This window comes from Myxocyprinus asiaticus, chromosome 22 (genome assembly GCF_019703515.2).
Source record: "Myxocyprinus asiaticus isolate MX2 ecotype Aquarium Trade chromosome 22, UBuf_Myxa_2, whole genome shotgun sequence".
Classification (NCBI taxonomy): domain Eukaryota; kingdom Metazoa; phylum Chordata; class Actinopteri; order Cypriniformes; family Catostomidae; genus Myxocyprinus; species Myxocyprinus asiaticus.
Genome location: NC_059365.1, coordinates 14,172,489 through 14,197,077, shown reverse-complemented (window position 1 = coordinate 14,197,077; position 24,589 = coordinate 14,172,489). Strand labels below are relative to the sequence as shown.

Sequence of the window (24,589 nt, the reverse complement as noted above, 5' to 3'; positions counted from 1 at the left end):
AAATGCTAGTTGCATCTATAATAACAGTATGTAAATCTAAATGTTTCTATTATCTATGCGACTTGAAATGCACGTTACATTTTTGGTAATTCCTATTTTCCCACACAGTTTACTTCTATTAATGTTAAATTAAACAAACACAGAGTACGATAGCCTATATTCACTCTTTTGTTTTCCAAATCTCCCGCCTAATGAAGGAAGAACGCTAAATGAAACTTTAATGACAGTTTCAAGGGTCATTTTAAGTTTCCAAGCGTAATTAAACTGTCATTTTCGGTTATTTCTCAAATCTATTACAAATATAAGTTACAGACGCCTCTTATAAAGTCGACAATCTATGAATATGACAAGAACTGATTGAAGAAACGAGTGCAGATATCAAGATTTGACAGTACCGTCAGAGTCAAAAACTACAATGATCATGAGCAATCACGCGATTGCTGGAAAAGCGCTTGTGATTGGACAACGGCGGACGATGGGTTACGTGGCACTGGGGCTTCTGCGCAGGCGCAGTGCACTTTTCACCTGCAGTGTCAAGATGGTGGCAATCAGAAAGCAGTTTACACCTTACTTGGTGCTGTTTTTAAACATTTACACCAGTTTTGTGTCTTCCTTGTACTTTCATATCGGCGAGACTGAAAAGAAATGCTTCATAGAAGAAATACCGGACGAAACCATGATAATAGGTATGTAGAAGAAGCAGGAAATGTCAGCCAAGTTTGCAGTGCACGCTAGTGCTTATCCCAATGCTAACAAGCAGGCTTGTCAAGTTAAGTTGATTCGTTGGCAACCAGCTGGACTTCATGGGAAAAATAACGTGTAGAATAGAATCTGTCCGATATTCCACGATGGCCAAAATGAATGAAAACAAACAGAAAACTAAGCTTATGTGGGTGGGATTGCAACATTAGTGGATTTTTAAGGTTGAGTAGCATTGTATAAAGTTGTTAAGTCAAAGTCATATTTATCCATTATATTGTTACTTCACTAAGTTATGCGAGGATCTGATATTGTGAAATATCCTGAATACGTAAGTGACACATTGCAATATCATGTGAATATGACATAACTCCCCACTCTAAGAACATGCATTTGGCCTACATTTTTGGTGTATTTTGGTCCATGGGTCATTCTGGTGTTTTCTGCTATAATGAGACATTTACCTCTTTTACAACTATGTAATTCTGTATTACCCAGGGAACTACCGGACACAGCTGTATGACAAGCAGAAAGAAGAGTATTTGCCTGCTACTCAAGGACTTGGCATGTTCGTGGAAGTGAAAGATCCTGATGAGAAGGTCAGCTTGATTGGAGGTTTTGTAAGAAATATCTAAAGTCCAGTACTGTAATTCATCATGTTCTCATTTGCTTATCTTTTCTGGGTTTCAGGTAATCCTGTCTCGTCAGTATGGATCAGAGGGCAGGTTCACCTTCACTTCCCACACGCCAGGAGAGCATCAAATCTGCCTGCACTCCAATTCTTCCAAATTTGCTCTGTTTGCTGGGGGAATGCTTGTGAGTTTAATTTATACACCTTACACATGCATCATATTTTCACCTTATACTGTATTCATAGATAGGATGTCTTTTGTTTCCATGGTAGAATGACATCTAATTGTCTAGTAGACACTTATTCATTGAACTTTTTGTATTTTTAATACAGCGTGTTCACCTGGATATCCAAGTTGGTGAGCATACAAACAACTATGCAGAAATTGCTGCAAAAGACAAGCTCAGTGAGCTACAACTGAGAGCGCGACAGCTGATGGAGCAGGTGGATCAGGTCCAAAAAGAGCAGAACTATCAGAGGGTAAGAGTCCTGCACTGCTTGGAATAAAAAAATCCATTACAAATAAAATACTGTCACTGAATGGTTTGCTAACAGTTCTGGAATGTCTAAGCTCTTTCACCAATGTGAAGAGAACACCATAGTAAAATATGCAGTATATTCTAGTGGCTGTTCAGTAGAATCAATAAAAAAGCACCTCAAGCACCTAATTCATTGTTTCTCACTCTTAAAACATTTGTGTAAATGCACCATTTATTGATATGCATTCCACTTCTGTGCTGTCGTTGCTGTGGAAAGATTCCCTTACACTATTTGTTTCACATTCAAATATCTGTTGACTGAAATCTGTTGTACATTCTTCTTTTTTTAATTTTTTTATCATTATTATAATTTTTTTGTATAAAATGCTAAACTCCTTTGCCTGTATCTTATCTTCTGTACCTTATCTGAATGTTATTGATGTGATTCTTATTTTTTTTAATTGCAGTATCGTGAGGAACGCTTCAGACAGACAAGTGAGAGCACCAATCAGAGGGTTCTGTGGTGGTCTATCATCCAGACACTGATTCTGGTGGCCATTGGTTTTTGGCAAATGAGACATCTCAAGAGCTTCTTTGAGGCCAAGAAATTAGTATAGAACTGTTTGGATTTTTTCTTATAATTGTGATGTCAGTTGATACAGTACACAGAAATTTGAAGACTAACTGCTTCATGTGTGGTCAAGACTGCTGAAAACTCAACATGCGCTCGGTTCAGTTCCCACCCTAAATTTTTTTTGTTGAGTACTGCTTTGAGATTTGTTTCACACTGTTTGTTCCAGTGCCACACCCAAATGTAATGTGAATCTAGTTTCTGTTCAGGTATACATTACAGTTTGTTCTAGGCTGTTTAAAGGTAAAAGCCAAGTAATTTACTGCAGTTAAACGCAATTGCATAGTTTTGACTTTCTCTTTCTTTTCTTTTCTTTTATCGCTCCCCAACTTGTTACAATAACATTTTGACATTTTTTGGGAAAAACTGATGAAGAAAATAACCATTAACTGTATCAAGGGCTGTTAGTGTAATGTTTTCTACATGGAATATTTGCTTAAACATTTACAAGACAAAAATAAGTTTATCCTGGTGGCAGGTGTGTATGTCTTCTGTTGTTTTGTTATGCAGTAATTAGTACAATATTTAAAGTATATTTTCTCAAAGTGAATGTTTGTTTTCTTTTATACATTTGGTCAATCAGTGTTTTGTCTACCCCCACCTCCCAGATTAGATTAGTATTATGCTGCCTTCTCTTTTGATAGATACAGTTTGCTGAACTGTTTGAACATGCGTGTGTTAAATGCATGTATCCAAATAAATGGCAAATTGTAGTTATCAAAAGTTAAAAGGTTTAAGTATGTGTACATAAGCAGAGTGAATACCTGGAACATCAAAATAAAAACTCCTGGGATATATATTTTTTTCTTCATATTTTCTTAAATTTGCCATTAACTATTATTTGTCTAACAGAATGTAGACATAAAATTTAATTTAATAAGTTTTCCTCAACAATGATGTGTGAGAACTATATAACATCTTGCACATACACTGGCAGCCAAAAGTTTGGGATAATGTATAGATTTTGCTCTTATGGGAAGAAATTGGTACTTTTATACATCAAAGTGGCATTCAACTGATCACAATGTATAGTCAGTATATTAATAACATGAAAAATTACTATTACAATTTGAAAAAAAAAAACTAAGAGTTCTAATTAAAAAATCCTCTATGTGCAGCAAAGAAAGCTTTGCAGATCCTTGGCATTCTAGCTGTCAGTTTATCCAGATACTCAGGTGACATTTCACCCCACACTTCCTGTAGCACTTGCCAAAGATGTGGCTGTCTTGTCTGGCAATTCTCACGCACCTTACAGTCTAGCTGATCCCACAAAAGCTCAATGAGGTTAATATCCATAACACTCTTTTCCACTTATCTGTTGTCCAATGTCTATGATTCTTTGCCCACTCTAACCTTTTCTTTTTGATTTCTGTTTCAAAAGTGGCTTTTTCTTTGCAATTCTTCCCATAAGGCCTGCACCCCTGAGTCTTCTCTTTACTGTTGTACATAAAACTGGTGTTGAGCATGTAGAATTCAATGAAGCTGTCAGCTGAGGACATGTGAGGCGTCTATTTCTCAAACTAGAGACTCTGATGTACTCATCCTCTTGTTTAGTTGTACATCTGGGCCTTCCACATCTCTTTCTGTCCTTGTTAGAGCCAGTTGTCCTTTGTCTTTGAAGACTGTAGTGTACACCTTTGTATGAAATCTTCAGTTTTCTGGCAATTTCAAGCATTGCATAGCCTTAAATCCTCAAAACAATGATTGACTGATGAGTTTCTAGAGAAAGCTGTTTCTTTTTTTGCCATTTTTGACCTAATATTGACCTTAAGACATGCCAGTCTATTGCATACTGTGGCAACTCAAAAACAAACACAAACACAATGTTAAGCTTCATTTAACGAACCAAATGGCTTTCAACTGTGTTTGATATAATGGCAAGTGATTTTCTAGTACCAAATTAGCAATTTAGCATGATTACTCAAGCGTAAGGTGTTGGAGTGATGGCTGCTGGAAATGGGGCCTGTCTCGATTTGATCAAAAATGACTTTTTTCAAATAGTGATGGTGCTGTTTTTTACATCAGTAATGTCCTGACTATACTTTGTGATCAGTTGACCGGGGGTGGATGAAACAAGCTACCCAGAATACACTTACATTTTTAAGTTAGTTGTGATTTGTTTCCTTTCTGCATAGCTGGAACTTTTGTTCAATGTATATGTTATATTTTCTTTTTAAAACTTGATTGCATGGTTTTTAAGTGTTTTGCTCACTGAATTCCTTTGCTCTCATATTTGTACATTATAAAGGTTTAACAGTGTTTTTTGTTTTGTTTAATTTTTAATCATTTTAGTTAAGCAGCAGCCACAGGGAAATGTGTTTATCTTTCCAAGTAGAGACAGGGGAGGGAAAATGTTAGTTGGTGAGAAATGTACACCATATTGCACATAGAAATAAAGTTTCCCACTCCCCCCACTATTGACTTATCTTTTAAAGTCCTCTTTATATTCACTTGGGTTAGGTGGCCTTTGTAAGTTATTGGTACTTTGAAGAATTAATATAATAGAGTATTATACTATGACCAGTTTGGCCACTGGGCATATTGACTTATTGAATATTCATTACAATACACACGTGGCCAAATTTTTACTAACGCCATGTTCATCATCACACCTTGGACATGTCCTCAGAATAAAAAAAAAAAACAAACAAAAAAAAAAAAATATATATATATATATATATATATATATATATATATATATATATATATATATATATATTAGAACTTTCTGAAACAAATTCAAGGTTTGAAGGATTTACTCTGTACTCTTTGAGATTTACTCTTTCTTGTTAGCTATTACCCCCCCCCCCCCAAGTAATTTAGTTTAGTTACAATCTGTGGAAAATGTGTCAGCCAAATTCGTGAAGAGGGAAAAAAAGACCTACCTGGCAGGTATGAGGCCCAATTTGACACATGAAACCTCATTTAAACCTGGCTACCTGTTCAAAAACAGGTAGCACATGAAACAATTTAGCCACAAATGACAGTTTTTGCCTCATTACCCCATAAGAATATAATAAACCTTTAAATTTGCAACACGGACTTTAAAGGTGTACTCAGTTTTTGTGTAATTTTTGTGTTTATGCCACAAAAGCGTTACAGAGTAGGCATTTACGTAGAAAATTGCTGCTCAGCATGCCCGGGAGAGTTACAAAGTGGACTGACTTGCCTTGAAAGGGACTTTGTTAACGCCCAATGGACCCTTTTCACAGACTGTGACTTGTTTCTGGCCTTCTTTAGCAGTGTAAATTTAGCAACATTTTTTCATTTGCAACTTTTTAATTATTTAGTGTAAATTTACAGTATACTTTGTATTACTGGAATTGGTTTAAAAAAAAAAAAAAAATAAATAAATAAAAGGTTCCCACAGCTACAGGGAGGTTTCTAATACAGCTGCTGGGAGATTGACCAGAATGTGTCCTCTTTCTCTCTTCTGACTGCTGTAATCCAGCGCTCTCTATTTTTTAACTTCTTTTGGAAAGCTGTGAAAACATAATAGTGGATTTCTTACATTTATATTCATTTATTTATTTTTTGCTGTCGGAGCAAACAGGTAAACAAAAAATATATTTGCTGTGGTCTCCCATTCACCGCTATACAAGTTTGCCCTGCTATCGTTTATTTCCACATTTCAAACCCGGATATGTGAAATGGGTCCATTTGGCCAATAAGGAAGTCCCACCTTACATGTAAAAGAGCCAATCACCTTTAGACACAAACTTCGCTTGTCAGTCAACTCAAGAATGCGCATGTGCATTAGCTAGACCAGAAAAATAGTGTTTTTTAAGTGTAATATGAGTTAAAGCAGCACAATTTATGATAACATTGTTGTCAGATTTTACTGCTTATGTGAAATATGTTCTTTGATCGTAATCTTAACCAACCATTTCAATTTCAATCTTTCCCCATTTAAGTAGATAGGAGCTGCACTTGTATGCCGCTTGTAGGCTATCCATTGAAAATAGCTGCCTGTGAGAGTTCCAAATATGGCTGCCGAGTGAACTGACTTGCCTTAAAAGGAACTTTGGTAGTATTCGGCTGGTCATTAAAGGAATATTCCGGGTTCAATTCAAGTTAAGCTTAATCGACAGCATTTATGGCATAATGTTGATTACCACAAAATTAATTTTAACTTGTCCAACTTTTTCTTTAAAAAAAAGCAAAAATCTGGGTTCCAGTGAGACACTTACTATGGAAGTGAATGGGGCCAGTCCGTAAAAGCTAAAATACCCACCATTTCAAAAGTATAGCCAAGTGATTTTTGATACAATCAAAAATCACTTGCTTAAATGACTGGCGTCCTGTTGCTCTGACCCCCATCATCAGCAAATGCTTTGAGAGACTAATCAGAGATTACATCTGCTCTGTGCTGCCTCTCTCTCTAGACCCACTGCAGTTTGCTTATCGCAACAACCGCTCCACTGATGATGCCATTGCATCTACAATACACACTGCTCTCTCCCACCTGGAAAAAAAGAACATGTTCTTATGTGAGAATGCTGTTTGTAGACTACAGCTCAGCATTCAACACCATAGTGCTCTCCAAGCTTGATGAGAAACTCCGGGCTCTGGGCTTAAACAGCTCGCTGTGCAGCTGGATCCTGGACTTCCTGTCAAGCAGACGCCAGGTGGTTAGAATAGGCAGCAACATCTCCTCATCACTGACCCTCAACACTGGAGCCCCGCAGGGCTGTGTTCTCAGCCCACTCTTGTATTCCTTGTACACACATGACTGTGTGGTAACACATAGCTCCAATGCCATCATTAAGTTTGCTGATGACACGACGGTGGTAGGTCTGATCACTGACAATGATAAAACAACCTACAGAGAGGAGGTGCACACTCTGACACACTGGTGTCAGGAGCACAACCTCTCCCTCAATGTCAGTAAGACAAAGGAGCTTGTGGTGGACTTCAGAAGAAAAGACAGAGAACACAGTCCCATCACCATCAATGGAGCACCAGTGGAGAGAGTCAGCAGCTTCAAGTTCCTGGGTGTCCACATCACTGAGGAACTAACATGGTCCATCCACACTGAAGCCGTTGTGAAGAAGGCTCATCAGCGCCTCTTCTTCCTGAGATGGCTGAGGAAGTTTGGAATGAACTGCCACATCCTCACATGGTTCTACACCTGCACCGTAGAGAGCATCCTGACTGGCTGCATCTCCGCCTGGTACGGCAAATCACAGCCCACAACCGCAAAGCCCTGCAAAGGGTGGTACGAACTGCCAGACACATCATCGGAGGTGAGCTTCCCTCCCTCCAGGAAATATATACCAGGCGGTGTGTGAAAAAAGCTCGGAGGATCATCAGAGACTCCAGCCACCCGAGCCATGGGTTGTTCTCACTACTACCATCAGGCAGGTGGTATCGCAGCATCAGGACCCGCACCAGCCGACTTCATGATAGCTTCTTCCCCCAAGCGATCAGACTTTTGAACTCTTGATCTCCCACGATCAATATACATCAGCACTGCACTTTATTAATCTTAATATCTCACACTGGACTGTCTTAAATTATATTATTATCATATTATATTCTCTCTTAACAACTTATTATCAACCGGCAGCCTGAATATCAATACAGTACAATACTGTACATTCTGTATATACTATATATACTTTTTTAAAAAAAATTTTTATTTATTTTTATTGAATAATGTGTATCTATATTGTGTGTATTGTATACTGTACAGTGTATGTTATTATTTGTATATTGTGTTGTGTGTAATTATGTGTATATTAGACTTTAAATTGTGTTGTGTAAATTTTATGTTTATTGTAAATTAGTATATGTCTCATCACTGTCACGACTGCTATGTTGACCAGAGCTGCACCCAAGAATTTCACACACCATTGCACTTGTGTATATGGCTGCGTGACAATAAAAGTGATTTGATTTGATTTTGATTTTGAGACGTAAACAATTTCCATGTTAACATGATTTTAGCATGATAAAATCACTTTCTAACAATTTCTGTGGAAAGATATTTACAATTTTACAACTTGCCATGACGATGTAATGTTAACAAGCCCGAAAACGGTAAAACGACTGTAAAAATGGTGATTTAAAAAATTTACAGCTAAAAAAATACACAAGTTTTAACAGAAGAATTAATTTAAGTGCTTTTGTAAAATGATAAGCTTCCCATTTCTTCCTTTGAACCCTCCAAAATTGGCCACATTTACTTCCCTTGTAAGTGCCTCAGTATAACCTTGATTTTTGCTGCTGCTGCTTCTTCTTTTTTTCTTTTTCTTTTTTTTTAAAGAAAAGGAGGAACGATTCGAAATAATTTCTTGTGGCACATTATGCCACAAATGCTGTCGATTGAGCAACTTGTATTGAACACCAAATATTCCTTTAACCATCCTAAAATGGCGGCCCCCATAAGGGGACCCTCTCCATGTAGAATAAAACTAGGGTTGCCAACTGTCCCGTATTAGCCGGGACGTCCCGTATTTCGACAGAAATTATGTCCCATACGGGAAGACTATTGTCCTGTATTTCAGCAGGAAGATGCTTGAGCAGACCCGGATCAGATGGCAAAATGTCCCATATTGAATCAACAGTATGTTCAAAGAGGCTCAAGCGTCCTGTATTCGTGTGACAAAAAGTTGGCAACCCTAAATAAAACAGCCTTTATAAAGTTACTAATATGAGTCTTCATCTCATGTGAGTGGTCATGATTTTATAAATATGTTTTAAAATTACATTTCATTTCTTTGCTCTTTGTTGTTTACGCTTTATATATCTAAAAATGTTTTTTTTTTTTTTTTTTTTTTTTTTTTTTTAGCTATATGTGTTAGTGATTGATGTTGCTTTCAATCCTAGCACAAAATGCTCAGAAAAGCTTAGGAACTCAATGTCGTTCACTGTTTCAGGGGAAATGGTTTACGGACGGACTAAGCGAAACCAGCCAGTGTATATATATATATATATATATATATTTTTTTCTTTTGACACAGTTCTGCATTAAGTTTTCAAACGTTTATCGGCAATGACAGCACGTATAAAATAAGCGGAAAGAAGATATATGTTTGTGTATTGTAACACACGCGAAAGTAATTCAGATAGTTGTTTTGCCTTTAAGTCGCAACACGACTGCGAGCTCGAGCCGTGCGCTTGTTATTCATCGCACCGTTATGTGTGAGTTATGAGACTATAATCAAACCTCAAAATACATAAACAAGCATGAATTAGGTTTAGAGCTCACTTTAGGGTTTAAAGACTGTGTGTTGTACCGACTATGAAAGAGAGCATTCAAGACGGCAACTTGAAGAATGTGATTTGAAGTTGCAGATATTTTATGATGAAGAGAAACAAAGATGTTAACATGAGATTTTAACATGTAGATGAAATCATCCTAAAATAAAGCCCGTATCGGTGAATTATACTTGAATAGATTACAGTCTGTCTGCTTCAGCGTGGTACATTGTTGCACTGAAAGGCACAAAGATGATGTACTCTTCACGCAGAAAACCAGTGCTGTATTTTAAAGATGACAGAAGGTATGCACATTTAAACATGCAACCACTTTAATGGATTCTTATTTCAGTGCACTTAAATGCCATCTATTTCTGTACTGATCTGTTGTAATAATTTGGAAAGAGTGCTCTATGGGTTTGTACAACCCTATGTGTGAATTGAGAAAAATGTAATCTCAGTTTGCAAGTGGTTGATTTATGTATTTAATTATTTCAAGAAATGAAAGTAAAAGGGTGCATCACGATGGAGATGTTCAAGTGAGTATGTGGCGTTATTTAGGAGTGTGAAGAGTTTTAAGTGTCATTGGGCAAAGCCAGTTGTGCACAGATGCATGGGCTCCGCAACAAACCTGGTTTGTCACACAGTTTGTCTAATTGCTGCTGTTGATCTATGCATTATCCGATTCTTCGCTGCAATTGAGAATTATTTAGCGAAACATTAAACGTTTAACTTTGTTCTAACCATGTTAATCTTAACATGCTTGTTAAATGTGACTGATACTGCATCCAAATAACTGAAGTTTTAAGCACTGACTTTGTTTGCAGAGACTGTTGTCAACATGTATTCTATTTAAAGGGATAGTTTACCCAAAAAAGAAAATTCTCTCATCATTTACTCACCCTCATGCCATCCCAGATGTGTATGACATCTTTTCTTCTGCAGAACACAAACGAAGATTCTGTTGGTCCATACAGTGCAAGTGAATGGTGACCAAAACTTTGAAGCTTCAAAAAGCACATAAAGGCAGCATGAAAGTAAACCACATTACTCCAGTGATTTAATCCATGTCTTCTGAAGTGATTCAATTGATGTTGGGTGAGAACAGACCAAAATGTAATACATTTTCTACTGTACATCTTGCCATTACTGTTTCTAGGCACGGTCATGATTTTTAGCTCTATTACACTTCCTAGTGCTTGACGCATGCACATAGCGCTAGATGGTGCTAGGAAGTGTAATCAAGCTTGAAATCATGATCGCCAAGGATACTGCTGATGATTTATAGTGAAAATTGAGTTCCATTTTGGTATGTTCTTACCCAAAACCGATTGGATTGCTCTAGAAAACATTAGCCGCGTTTCCACTATCGGGCCAAATGAGGACATGCTAGTGTGTGCCAGGGTCATTTGCATTCCCACTGTCACTTCCAGGGCTTCACTGTGCCTCCTCTGGGCTTTCTCGGGGCCAGTGGCCTTTGGCCTTCCGATTACCCTTGGGTCAAACAAGGCCAACAGGAGATTTAGGTGGGTTCAATGTCAAAGGCCGAACGTCCCGTTTTGCGTATCCAGCGCACAATGGTACAGGTTCGGGAAAAAAATGCGGGTACGGTACAAATCCATTAAAATGCCCAATGGACAAACGGTGCACAAAGAAATGACTTTCCATGGTTTGGTGGACTTTCATAGATGGTGTGCTGGGACATCGTCCTGCTGTCAGTGGAGAGACCACTCAGGACAACATGGCAGTTACAGTCGGTGAGTTGTCAAAGCTAACTTATCTTACTGTTTACATTTGATATATACTCAATAATCTAGATGACTAGACAACATGATACCTCAGCTTGAGCTTCCTTCTTGCTTGTGAAATGGGTGGGGCGTGTGACGTTTGCACCGCAGCGGTGTATTAAGAGTGGGTTTTTGGGCAACGCTGTGGCCCGATGGTGGGAACGCAGATCGATTTTGGTCTTGCGGCTCGAGGTCCAAGGCTATTGTTCCCGGCTGGCCAGTCCGAAGCCCTGGCTCGCATTGGCCCGATAGTGGAAAAGTGGCTATTGATTAAACCGCTGGAGTCATATTGATTAAATGTATGCTGTCTTTATATGCTTTTTGGAGCTTGAAATTGTTTGACCCTATTAATTTGCATTGTATAGACCTACAGAGCTGACATATTCTTATACAAATGTTTGTTTTTGATCTGCAGAAGAAAGTCATACACATCTAGGATGGCATGAGGGGGAGTAAATCTTTGGTTTAACTATCCCTTTAATAATGCTTGAAAAGCCATTTTGTATGTCACATTTCATGTTGATCTTTGTTATTATTATAGTTAACACTTTGCATTTATGTTTTCAGTTTTCTTTCCAGGAAATGCACCGTCTGGAAGCTTTTTGGATTCTGCATGATGTTTGTTCTGGGGTCCCTTCTTTGGGTGCAGCTGACTTGTTCAGGAGACATAAGCCAGACTGCTGTTGGGTACAGCCACTTTCCTCACCAGCCCTGTCCTATAGAGAAACAAGAGTCTTCTGTTGATGACCCATCATGGGGCACTCACAAAATGGCCCTCATCGTTCCATTCAGAGAGCGCTTTGAAGAACTTCTTGTATTTGTCCCATATATGCACGCTTTTCTCAACAAAAAGAAAATACGGCATAAAATATTTATTATCAACCAAGTGGATCGATTTCGGTGAGTAGCTTTTAAATTTTTGTATTTGTTGATTGCCCAAGTTGGGTTATGTGTGGCGTTTAACGTAATCTTTGTTCATTATATTCTTGGTTCAACAATACAATTTTTGCTAGTCCAGTCAGGCCAGAAGTTCAGATTTTATGTTAGTAGTAGTTGAGTTTTTTACAATCAAATCAAATCAAATCAAATCACTTTGTCACACAGACATATACACAAGTGCAATGGTGTGTGAAATTCTTGGGTGCAGTTCCGATCAACATAGCAGTTGTGACAGTGATGAGACATATACCAATCTACAATAACATCAAATTAACATAGCACAATTAAAACATCTGATATACACATAATTACACACAACAATGTACAAATAATAACATACACTGTACAGTATACAATACGCACAATATAGATACACATTATTCAATAAAAATAAAAAATATATAAAAAAGTATATATATAGTAGTATATATAGTTGTTAAGAGAGAATATAATATAATAATAATATAATTTATGACAGTCCAGTGTGAGATATAAGAGTAAGAGTAGTAATAATAATAAAGTGCAGTGCTGATGTATTTTGATCGTGGGAGATCAAGAGTTCAAAAGTCTGATTGCTTGGGGGAAGAAGCTGTCATGGAGATGGCTGGTGCAGGTCCTGATGCTGCAATACCGCCAGCCTGATGGTAGCAGTGAGAACAGCCCATGGCTCGGGTGGCTGGAGTCTCTGATGATCCTCCGAGCTTTTTTCACACACCGCCTGGTATATATTTCCTGGATGGAGGGAAGCTCACCTCCGATGATGTGTCTGGCAGTTCGCACCACCCATTGCAGTGCTTGCGGTTGTGGGCGGTGCTATTGCCGTACCAGGCGGAGATGCAGCCAGTCAGGATGCTCTCTACAGTGCAGGTGTAGAACCGTATGAGGATGTGGTGGTTCATTCCAAACTTCCTCAGCCATCTCAGGAAGAAGAGGTGCTGATGAGCCTTCCTCACAACGGCTTCAGTGTGGATGGTCCATGTGAGTTCCTCAGTGATGTGGACACCCAGGAACTTGAAGCTGCTGACTCTCTCCACTGGTGCTCCATTGATGGTGATGGGACTGTGTTCTCTATCTCTTCTCCTGAAGTCCACCACAAGCTCCTTTGTCTTACTGACGTTGAGGGAGAGGTTGTGCTCCTGACACCAGTGTGTCAGAGTGTGCACCTCCTCTCTGTAGGCTGTTTCATCATTGTCAGTGATCAGACCTCCCACCGTCGTGTCATCAGCGAACTTAATGATGGCATTGGAGCTGTGTGTTGCCACACAGTCATGTGTGTACAAGGAATACAAGAGTGGGCTGAGAACACAGCCCTGCGGGGCTCCAGTGTTGAGGGTCAGTGATGAGGAGATGTTGCTGCCTATTCTAACCACCTGGCGTCTGTTTGACAGGAAGTCCAGGATCTGGCTGCACAGCGAGCTGTTTAAGCCCAGAGCCCGGAGTTTCTCATCTAGCTTGGAGGGCACTATGGTGTTCAATGCTGAGCTGTAGTCTACAAACAGCATTCTCACATAAGTGTTCTTTTTTTCCAGGTGGGAGAGAGCAGTGTGTATTGTAGATGCAATGGCATCATCAGTGGAGCAGTTGTTGCGGTAAGCAAACTGCAGTGGGTCTAGAGAGAGAGGCAGCACAGAGCAGATGTAATCTCTGATTAGTCTCTCAAAGCATTTGCTGATGATGGGGGTCAGAGCAACAGGACGCCAGTCATTTAAGCAAGTGATTTTTGATTGCTTTGGAACAGGCACAATGGTGGATGTTTTAAAGCATGTGGGGACTACAGACAAAGAGAGGGAAAGGTTGAAAATGTCTGTAAAAACACCAGCCAGCTGGTTCGCGCACGCTCTGATGACGTGGCCTGGAATGCTGTCTGGGCCTGCGGCTTTGCGGATATTCACCCGTCGGAAGGATCGGGTTACATCCGCTACAGAGACGGAGAGTGAACTAACCTCTGTAGCTTTGGCCGCGAGAGCTCTCTCCACGAGGGTGGTGTTATTTCCCTCAAAACGAGCATAAAAAGTATTTAGCTTATCCAGGAGAGAGGCAGCGGTGTTCATGGCAGAGTTTTTATTCCCTTTAAAGTCCGTGATGATGTTAATTCCCTGCCACATGCTTCTACAGTTGGTGGTGTTAAACTATCCTTCAATCTTGCTCCTGTACTGACGTTTTGCTGTTCTGCTGTTTTTCGGAGGGCATAACTGGCTTGTTTATGCTCCTCCGAGTTCCCGGAATTAAAAGCGGAAGTCCGCACATTAAGTGCTGTGCAAACATCGCTATTTATCCATGGTTTCTGGTTCGGATAGATCCGTATTGTTCTGGTCGGAACCACGTCCTCCACGCACTTTTTGATGAAACACATTACACTATCAGCGTAAAGCTCGATGTCGTCATCAGAGGCGGACCGGAACATCTCCCAGTCCGTGTGATCAAAACTTGCTTTGCCAACATTTTCACTGGCCCCACCACAAAAATTATATTTTAGAAATGTGCCAGGAAAGCAATATTTACTTTAAAACACTACTCTTCTTTAATACACTACACTTTTTTTTAATTTGCAGTAAACAATGCAAATAGCTGACAATTATACAGCTACTGTATAATGCAACTCCATTACAACTGTACATTTATAAACACACTTTTGCTGGAAATTATGGCATAAAACACAAAACATTACTGATTAGTTTGTAATGTTCAACTCATGCTCACTTTCACAAGTCAAATTTCCTATTTTGAAAACTCAATCATTACATGTTTAAGTTGGCTATTCATAAAAACACAGATGTTAGATTTAGTGCTGGCCAACCAGCTGAAACACTCTCACACTGGCCAATGGCCATCCTTACTGTTGAGCAGTGATATTGAATGTGTTATTTCTTAGGATCACAAGTGTACAGTTGAAATTTTGGCATTGATTTTGAAAATATGACTGATCATGCAAATTTTATTTAAGGATAGTGATCATATGAAGCCATTTATTATCACATAGTTGTTTGGCTCCTTTTTAAATCATAATGACCCAAATGGCCCTGATCAAAAGTTTACATACCCTTGAATGTTTGGCCTTGTTACAGACACACAAGGTGACACACACAGGTTTAAATGGCAATTAAAGGTTAATGTCCCACACTTTTGGCTTTTTAAATTGCAATTAGTGTCTGTGTATAATTAGTCAATGAGTTTGTTAGATCTCACGTGGATGCACTGAGCAGACTAGATACTGAGCCATGGGGAGCCGAAAAGAACTGTCAAAAGACCTGCGTTCCAATGTAATGGAACTTTATAAAGATGGAAAAGGATATAAAAAGATATACAAAGCCTTGACAATGCCAGTCAGTACTGTTTAATCGCTTATTAAGAAGTGGAACATTTGGGGATCTCTTGATACCAAACCAAGGTCAGATAGACCAAGAAAGATTTCAACCACAACTGCCAGAAGAATTGTTCGGGATACAAATAAAAACCCACAGGGAACCTCAGGAGAAATACAGGCTGCTCTGGAAAAAGATGGTGTGGTTGTTTCAAGGAGCACAATACAACAATACTTGAACAAAAATTAGCTGCATGGTCGAGTTGCCAGAAAGAAGCCTTTACTGCACCAATGCCACAAAAAAGCCCGGCTACAATATGCCCAACAACACCTTGACACGCCTCACAGTTTCTGGCACACTGTAATTTGGAGTGACGAGACCAAAATAGAGCTTTATGGTCACAACCATAAGCGCTATGTTTGGAGAGTGGTCAACAAGGCCTATAGTGAAAAGAATACCATCCCCACTATGAAGCATGGTGGTGGCTCACTGATGTTTTGGGGGTGTGTGAGCTCTAAAGGCACGGGGAATCTTGTGAGAATTTATGGCAAGATGAATGCAGCATGTTATCAGAAAATACTGGCAGACAATTTGCGTTCTTCTGCACGAAAGCTGCGCATGAGATGCTCTTGGACTTTCCAGCATGACAATGACCCTAAGCACAAGGCCAAGTTGACCCTCCAGTGGTTAAAGCAGAAAAAGGTGAAGGTTCTGGAGTGGCCATCACAGTCTCCTGACCTTAATATCATCGAGCCACTCTGGGGAGATCTCAAACGTGCAGTTCATGCAAGATGACTAAAGACTTTGCATGACCTGGAGGCATTTTGCCAAATGCAAGAATTTGGGGCCTCATAGACAACTATTACAAAAGACTGCACGCTGTCATTGATGCTAAAGGGGGCAATACACAGTATTAAGAACTAAGGGTATGCAGAATTTTTTTCTTTGTTGCCATATTTTGTTTTATGATTGTACCATTCTGTTATAACCTACAGTTGAATATGAATCCCATAAGAAATAAAAGAAATGTGTTTTGCCTGCTCACTCATGTTTTCTTTAAAATGGTACATATATTACCAATTCTCCACAGGTATGCAAACTTTTGTGCACAACTGTAATTTTGGATGACACAAATAAGGATTTTTATTTGAATGCACTTAATGTCTTTCAGATTCAATCGAGCCTCACTTATTAATGTTGGCTATTTGGAGAGTGGTAATGACACAGACTACATTGCGATGCATGATGTAGACTTGTTGCCTCAAAATGAGGATCTAAACTATGGATTCCCAGAGGAGGGACCCTTTCATGTGGCTTCACCAGAGCTTCATCCCTTATATCATTATAAGACTTATGTGGGTGGGATCCTGTTGCTCGCGAAGAAACATTATCAGATGGTAAGATCAATAAAGAAATAACGGTAACACTTTACAGTAAGGTTCCATTTGTTAATGCATTAGATATCATGAACTAACAATGAACAATATATTTTTTACAGCATTTATTAATCTTTGTAAATACTATTTAATAAAAATACAATTGTTCATTGTTAGTTCAAATTAGTTCACAGTGCACTAATGTTTACTAAAAAAACAAATTACAAAAATAATTTAAATGAGTATATAAAACATATAGAACTTGTCTGCAATTCAGTGTGATTTTTAATTTCTACCTAAAGTGCAATGGAATGTCAAATCGCTTTTGGGGATGGGGAAGAGAAGATGATGAATTCTTCAGAAGACTGCGAACTACTAAACTTCAGGTACAAAAGAACTGAAAGATAGACACCTTTGCTTTATAATTGTGGCTCAGCGGTTAAGGCTCTGGGTTACTGATCAGAAGGTCAGGGGTTCAAGCCCCAGCACCACCAAGATGCCACTGTTGGGCCCTTGAGCAAGGCCCTTGACCCTATCTGCTCCAGGGGCGCCGTATCATGGCTGACCCTGCACTCTGACCCCAGCCTAGCTGGGATATGTGAAAAAGAAGAATTTCACTGTATATGTGCAAATGTATAATGTGTGATAAATAAAGAAGATTATTATTATTATTGCTTTGACCTATAAAGATTGTTTAAAATATGATATATTTCTGATTTGGTATGATTCTAACAATTCAAATCTCTGCAGCTTTTTAGGCCAAAGGGTATTACTACAGGAACTAAAACATTCAGACATATCCACGATCCAGCTTGGAGGAAGACAGATCAGAAGCAGATTGCTGCACAAAAGCAGGTAGAAAAGATAAAAAATGAATATGAAACAAGTTAGATGTAGAAAGTAAAGTCTTGTTAAAGGTGCAATCAGTAATATTTTCCTCATTAAAAAAGTTTTACTACTAAAGAAATTAAGGATATTTTTGAAACATATGTATAATACAATGACCACTCATATGAGATTAGAACTGCAATCATATCAGTAACCAAATAAAAGCTATTTTATTCAATATGTAGAATCGCATGACCAGTCAAAAACTACTTGTATTGGAAACTTTCTCTTTTTGATTAAATCAATCATGGCTGACTAAATAGTGAATTTATACAATGGCATCTGTAACTGAAAACTATTGATTTCGAATGATGCTGCATCCACTCCGCTAGGTGTCAGTGTAAGTCTAAGATGACAAAAAAAGTTACTGAGTGCACCTTTAAAACTTTTTTTTTTCTCCCACTCTCAATAGTTACATTTTTTAACTATCAGTGTTCAACAGATTACATGCATCACAGGAGATTTGTGTAAATTTTTTTTTTATGTCATAATAATTCCCAACACATTGTCATTTTTAGACTAATTTCATAGCTAACTAACATTTTATGTATCCTAAATGTACACAGTTAAATAATATTTTTACACTTTTTGCATAATTTGGCAAAAATACAGCTTAAGATAAATCATATTTATTCCTTAAAATTTATGTAACTGATGTGTAGTACCTGGAGTAGGAAATTCAAGAACAGCTGCTACCTTAGCTGTAACAGGCTTTATAGAACCCTGACCCACAGTTTTAGCAAACTCACACTTGGCCAAATTAAGGGTTAGTCGAGCAAGTTCCAAACAGGTAAACAGACTCTCTAGGCTATGGATGTGGTCTTTCCATTCACTTGAATAGACCACGACGTCATCTAATTAAGCTTCATAGTTAGGCAACCCTGACAAAACTTTCTGCATGAGCCGCTGGAACATTATTGTGACACCTAGGTGTCCAAAAGGAACATTTTCATGGGCTAATTTTAGAATTTGGGAATGATAACTTGAGGGTAAAATGATCTGATACACTGTTTGCCAGTCATCTCCTTCTGAACATTGTGGTGCCCATTTGCACATCAGAATTCCTTCATCCCAAAAATATCCTACTTTAGCCTTTAGGAAATCACTTCGGTCAACTGCAGCACTTATGCAGTTCGCTAACGTAGGGTCTGACTTCTGAACAGCAACTAAATGTTCCTAACCCATCTTGGAAGGAAGTTAAGTTGTGAGCTTGGAGTCATTGCCAGGGTTTATTTCAGTTCCAACAAATAACTTGCATTCTACTGGTTTAGGTTGCATAGTCAGGAACGAATCAGAGAGATCAACAACATCTCTGAACTTTTTTGACTGAGAACGAGCCACAGCACATGCTGGAAAAGCTAAGGGAAACTTACCAGAAAGATCAGATTGTTTGCACACAACAGGTTTCCTTAAGACAATTGGTCTGGGAAGACATTACCACCTGCAAGGTCATTTCCCAGTATGTGGCTGATGTTGTCTATGGGTAACTTTTTGCATACACCCAACTGTACTGAGCCCATAACAAGGTTCAAATTAACCATGTGTAATGGAACACTGACACAGCCCATCTCAATACCACGTACTAAGACATTCTCCCCAGTATACAAAACATCAGAGAAGGGTAAAATGTCCTCCAGAATGAAAGACTGAGCTGAGGCAGTATCTCTTAATATGTGTTCTCGTTCAACATTCCAGTCGGCAAAAAGAGATACATAACCCGTCAGGAGAAATAGGTTATACGATGAAGTGTCAGCAGCAATCAAATCAGGTACAGACTGTAAAAGCACAACGCTTTTAGGTTTCACAGTCACGGATTTCTGCTTTCAAGCCTTACAATCAGAGATTATATGGCTAGGATATTTTTCTCCCTGTGCTTTTTGAGACAGCTTTACTTTCATTATTAGGTTTACCAACATAAAACCGGTGCATGTCTTTGCTTATAAACTCACCAGTTGAGAAAGTTTTAGTTTGATACTCAGAAGAAAAGACCGTTGGGTAAGCACAAATTCATCAGCTAGAACAGCCACGTCAGAAGGCTTTGATGATTTTTGTTCATTTAAACGAACATAAAAAGTTTTCCAGTGCGCAACGTTTCATATCTTCCAGTAAGACTAGCTCTTGCTAGCCTGCTCAAGCAGGCTCTTCACTAACATTTTTGTTGACTTGATTAAGGGGATAGTTCACCCAAAAATGAAAATTCTATAATCATTTACTCACCCTAATGCCATCCCAGATGTGTATAACTTTCTTTCTTCTGCTGAACACAAACTAAGATATTTAAAAGAATATCTCAGTTCTGTTGGTCCATTCAATGCATGTGAATGGTGACCAGAACTTTAATGCTCCAAAAGTCACATAAAGGCAGCATAAAAGTAATCTAAAAGACTCCAGTGGTTAAATCCATATCTTCAAAAGTGATATGAGAGGTGTGGGTAAGAAACAGATCAATATTTAAGTTTTTTTTTTTTTTTTTTTTTTTGAAAGTTGAGATTTATAGTAAAAAAGGACTTAAATACTGATCTGTTTCTCACCCACACCTATAATACGCATCACTTCTGAAGATATGGATTTAACGACTGGAGTCCTATGGATTACTTTTATGCTGCCTTTGTGATTTTTGGAGCTTCGGATTTCTGGTCACCATTAACTTGCATTGTATGGACCAACAGAGCGGAGATGTTTTTCTAAAAATCTTCATTTGTGTTCAGCAGAAGAAAGAAAGTCATACCCATTTTTGGGTGAACTCTCCCTTTAAGAAGTACACTAACTTTTGAAAAAAATTTATTTGAATTAAACTTGTTTGGTGTAGTGGAAGTGACCCCACAACTGTAGGACTGTCATAATTTTTGAAAAATTGAAAAATTATTTTTATATAATATAATATAATATTTATAAATATAAACATTGCCTATGTTTACTTCACTCTTTGTTTAGGTTGTCATAATATTAACGTTTGTATTATGGATTTTCATAGTTTAATATTGATAAGCCTGGAACATGGCAAAAACAGTAAAATCTGTACATAAAAGGCATTTGCAAAGTACCAAAAATAAATGATGAAAGCCTGGTCAGTTTTAATGAGACCTTTGTATAACCAAAAGAAAAAAAGTTTAAATGTGTTAAATTTAATAAAATCAACCCCAGGGAAATGAAAGCGCCCGAAATTGAAGAAACACCCATATACGTATGTTTGTAAATATAACCAATAAAGAAAATTTTTCAACGTGAAGCAAGTTGTTACATTTTTGTAAATGATTAAGAATACAAGTTAGGATATATCTTTGTCATAGCAGCAATGTCATTCTGCAGGCCCAGCCTTTAAATCAGTTATAATCATTTGGTTTTATTTTTGTGTGCTTTTGGCAGGAGCAATTTAAGGTGGACCCAGAGGGTGGCCTAATTAACCTCCGCTACAAGGTGGAGTCCAGACAGGAACTGACCATCAGTGGAGCTCCATGTACTGTCATCAGCACGTCTCTGGATTGTGACCTCAGCCAGACTCCATGGTGTCAATTCAGCTAATATGCTTCAGCAGGACCTGTAAAGCCAGAATGGTACCAATTCTCCCTCTGTGATGGCAGGAAAGCTTTCACAGATTAATAGTGTCAGTCACACATGAAAAATCACCCTGATCGTCTAACCAAAAGGACTTGAGCTGGTGATTATGTTAGGGAAAATGACACAGACACTCTTTGAGGTTGTATTTTTATAGGTTAGTGTTATTTTCTTCGTCCATGATGAAGCACTGCCTGTATAGCTGCCTCAACTGAACTATGGACCAATTTCAGGTACTGCACAGAGTTTGCATCAGCAAAATTGCCTGTATGAGCATCCAAATGTCAGTCTTTTAATGATGGGTTTTATAATATTTTATTAGTAGTGACCTGTTTTGGACAGTTTCTCATAGTGCAGTTGTGGTCTTGAAAGAATTCAAGGTTCTTTTTGCTTTAATTGAAATCTACAAAATTGCTCTTTGAAGGTAAATCAGTAGCAAAACTCGAGAGCTAGCATATTTGGATTTGAGAACTTGTACAGTAAATATTTGTATTTGTAAGTTGAAATTTACACTCACAGCACCAATGTGAAAACTTGTAAAATAAAAATTTGAAGTTGAATGTTGCAATCTGCGCTCACAGACAATAATTCAAAGCTTGTGTTCTGAATTCACAATTGCAGACAAGTAGTCACAAATGTGTAAAATGACATTCACATAAATACAACTACAGACACAAACTTGTATTGCACATTAACTTTTGTACTTTCATTCATTTTCACAGTACAACCACAAATTGGTACTTACAACCTCTCAAATCTGGCACTGCAACTTCAAATATTCACGCCTTGACTTTTGCAACTACATTTGCGAAAAACCTGTAGCAAAACTCACTTGTGTACTTGTAAATACTGATGTGAGAGAGCAAGACCAGTGTTTGGTGGGGGAGGGGACAATGAAGTTGTTTTATTAGTTGATGCCTAGCCAATGAAATGAGACGTTTTTGTATGTGATTATGTCACGCCACAGTGCCAGCCCACACCTGTTTGTAATGGCAAAGTGAAGGAGTTTCTTTACTGAGTAAAACCTGTAAAAAAAAATATATATAATTATTCGTCAACTACTACACTCACGAAATTCTATTTCCCCATGAGGAAAATTACTCTGGAACTCTATTATTAATAACATAAATTGGAGGAAAGCATGGTTGTTACCTTTATAAATATTGCATGACTAATAAGATCAAAGAAGTGCATTTTAAAATCGTGCTCAAAATTTACCCTTGTAACCTACTTGTACCTAAGTATTCTGATGTAAATAACTCATTTACCTTTTGTGGGAACAATAGTGAAAGTCTTAATCATATGTCTTTCTTTTGTGGTCATGTATGGCATGATCTGAGTCTTTATTGTTTTTCCAAGTTAAAGTTAAAGCTAGGGTGTGTAATCCAGAGAGGCTAGCAGTTAGCAAGCTAGCTTTGAAAGCATAGAGCCCGCCCTCGCTTCAGAAGTGTCTCCAAAGCCATGCCTCTTCTATCACACATGAACACACACACGCTCTTGATACAACGAAAAAAGTTTGGAGAAGTTTCTAACACGGTCTTTCTTGTTTCCTTTTACTGGTGGTTCAGGAGGAACTTAAGGTAGCTGCGGTTCGCCTTCCATTCTCGTGCTCGCTCTGCACAGCGTCAAGGAACCCGCGCTGATGACGTGTGATTGTCTACGCGAACAAGTTGCGCGGCGATATGCAAATATAGATTGACAGACAGGAAGGACATCCTATCTTTTTTTTTTTTTTTTTTTTTTTTACATTTAGACCACTTAAATTATTGATTGCTATCAGGATGTGAAGAGCCTTTCAATCAGTATAACAAAAAATGTTTCTGGAAAAGATTGCACACCCTAGCTTTAAAAAATGTTTTTTTATTTTTTTTTTTGTCAAAGACATTGTTTTATTTTGAAAACGAAAACAGATCTCTGGAAAACACTGTCAGTTTTTATTGTGGTTATATACACAAACAGAAATGTCTTAAAAAACAACCTATATTTGCAGAATTTATGCTGGAAATCAATTGCTTAATAAATGTTAAGAGAGATATTAGCGATTAAAAAAAATTTCTTGATTGTTTTGATGAGATCTTTTCTGCCTCCAGAGTGATGTGAATTTTTTTTCTTATCCTTTTTATTTCCTTTTTTCCTTTATTTTTTGTGTACAAGTGATGCAAGTGTACAAGTGATGTACATTATTTTGCTACAAATATGCAAGTCTTGATTGATACTCCTTTATTGCATTTTTTCATTGTAATCTTTTTTTCTTCAATAAAAAAAAAGATTGACCGGCTGACTGTACATTTTCCCTTAAATATTGATCATCATCAGCGAACTTGCTTCAGCTAAAAGAATAATGAATTATGTTGGTTATTTAGACATCACACTAATGGACAACTACCTGTACAATTGTTAGATCCCTCCATCGCGTTGACCGGCTCTGCTTTGCCATAACAAAAAGGCACGGGATGGCGCTGAGGTGTGACCCATTTCGAACCAGTCAGGCCATTCTTTGTTGACCTCTCACATCAACAAGTCATTTCCATCCACAGAACTGCCCATCACTGGATGTTTTTTGCTTTTGGCACCATTCAGAGTAAATTCTAGAGACTGTTGTGTGTGAAAATCGCAGGAGATCAGCAGTTACAGAAATACTCAAACCAGCCCATCTGGCACCAACCATCATGCCACGGTCCAAAGAGATCAATTTTTTCCCTCATTCTGATGGTTGATGTGAACATTAGCTGAAGCTCCTGACCTGTATCTGCATGATTTTATGCCCTGCACTGCTGCCACACGATTGGTTGATTAGATAATCACATGGATGATTGTTGGTGCCAGACGGGATAGTTTGAGTATTTCTGTAACTGCTGATCTAGAGTTTACTCCGAATGGTGCCAAAAACAAAAACTGGTTCAAACTGACAAAGTCTACGGTAACTCAGATAACCGCTCTGTACAATTGTGGTGAGAAGAATATCATCTCAGAATGCTGTTCTGAGATGCGGCTTGGCGCTGTTTTGGCAGCACGAGGGGAACCTACACAATATTAGGCAGGTGGTTTTTAATGTTGTGGCTGATCGGTGTATATATGTAATATTCCATCCAAGTGACG

The 24,589-nt window shown here is 38.2% G+C and overlaps 2 protein-coding genes across 8 annotated transcripts; both read left to right on the top strand.

The window, feature by feature from the left end:
* Positions 1-387: 387 nt before the first annotated feature.
* On the top strand, positions 388-3,237 carry LOC127413454 (transmembrane emp24 domain-containing protein 9-like). Its single transcript, XM_051650624.1, has 5 exons — positions 388-686; positions 1,198-1,298; positions 1,390-1,515; positions 1,664-1,810; positions 2,277-3,237. The coding sequence occupies exons 1-5, from the start codon at positions 416-418 to the stop codon at positions 2,424-2,426; spliced, it is 795 nt and encodes a 264-aa protein (XP_051506584.1). The 5' UTR covers positions 388-415; the 3' UTR covers positions 2,427-3,237.
* Positions 3,238-9,346: 6,109 nt separating this feature from the next.
* LOC127413449 (beta-1,4-galactosyltransferase 7-like) lies at positions 9,347-22,058 on the top strand. Of its 7 annotated transcripts, none has more exons than XM_051650611.1 (8): positions 9,448-9,948; positions 11,077-11,169; positions 11,332-11,400; positions 11,998-12,330; positions 16,843-17,068; positions 17,350-17,433; positions 17,798-17,902; positions 21,302-22,058. In XM_051650611.1, exons 1-8 carry the CDS (start codon positions 9,896-9,898, stop codon positions 21,455-21,457), a joined length of 1,119 nt encoding a protein of 372 aa, XP_051506571.1. In that variant the 5' UTR covers positions 9,448-9,895; the 3' UTR covers positions 21,458-22,058. The 7 variants fall into 7 exon arrangements, with proteins under 7 accessions (XP_051506573.1, XP_051506571.1, XP_051506572.1 ...); XM_051650618.1 differs by lacking the exon at positions 11,077-11,169 and adding an exon at positions 11,846-11,877 and having other exon boundaries at positions 9,915-9,948; XM_051650612.1 differs by lacking the exon at positions 11,077-11,169.
* Positions 22,059-24,589: the final 2,531 nt, after the last annotated feature.

Excerpts from the sequence above, each read along its gene's own strand:
- LOC127413449 (XM_051650611.1), top strand. The coding sequence starts at position 9,896 with ATGATGTACTCTTCACGCAGAAAACCAGTGCTGTATTTTAAAGATGAC. Across the intron at positions 9,949-11,076 it reads TATTTTAAAGATGACAGAAG|GGCTTCACTGTGCCTCCTCT; the intron begins GTATGCACATTT and ends TGTCACTTCCAG. Across the intron at positions 11,401-11,997 it reads CAACATGGCAGTTACAGTCG|TTTTCTTTCCAGGAAATGCA; the intron begins GTGAGTTGTCAA and ends TTATGTTTTCAG.
- LOC127413454 (XM_051650624.1), top strand. The coding sequence starts at position 416 with ATGATCATGAGCAATCACGCGATTGCTGGAAAAGCGCTTGTGATTGGA. Across the intron at positions 1,299-1,389 it reads TGAAAGATCCTGATGAGAAG|GTAATCCTGTCTCGTCAGTA; the intron begins GTCAGCTTGATT and ends TCTGGGTTTCAG. Across the intron at positions 1,811-2,276 it reads AAGAGCAGAACTATCAGAGG|TATCGTGAGGAACGCTTCAG; the intron begins GTAAGAGTCCTG and ends TTTTAATTGCAG.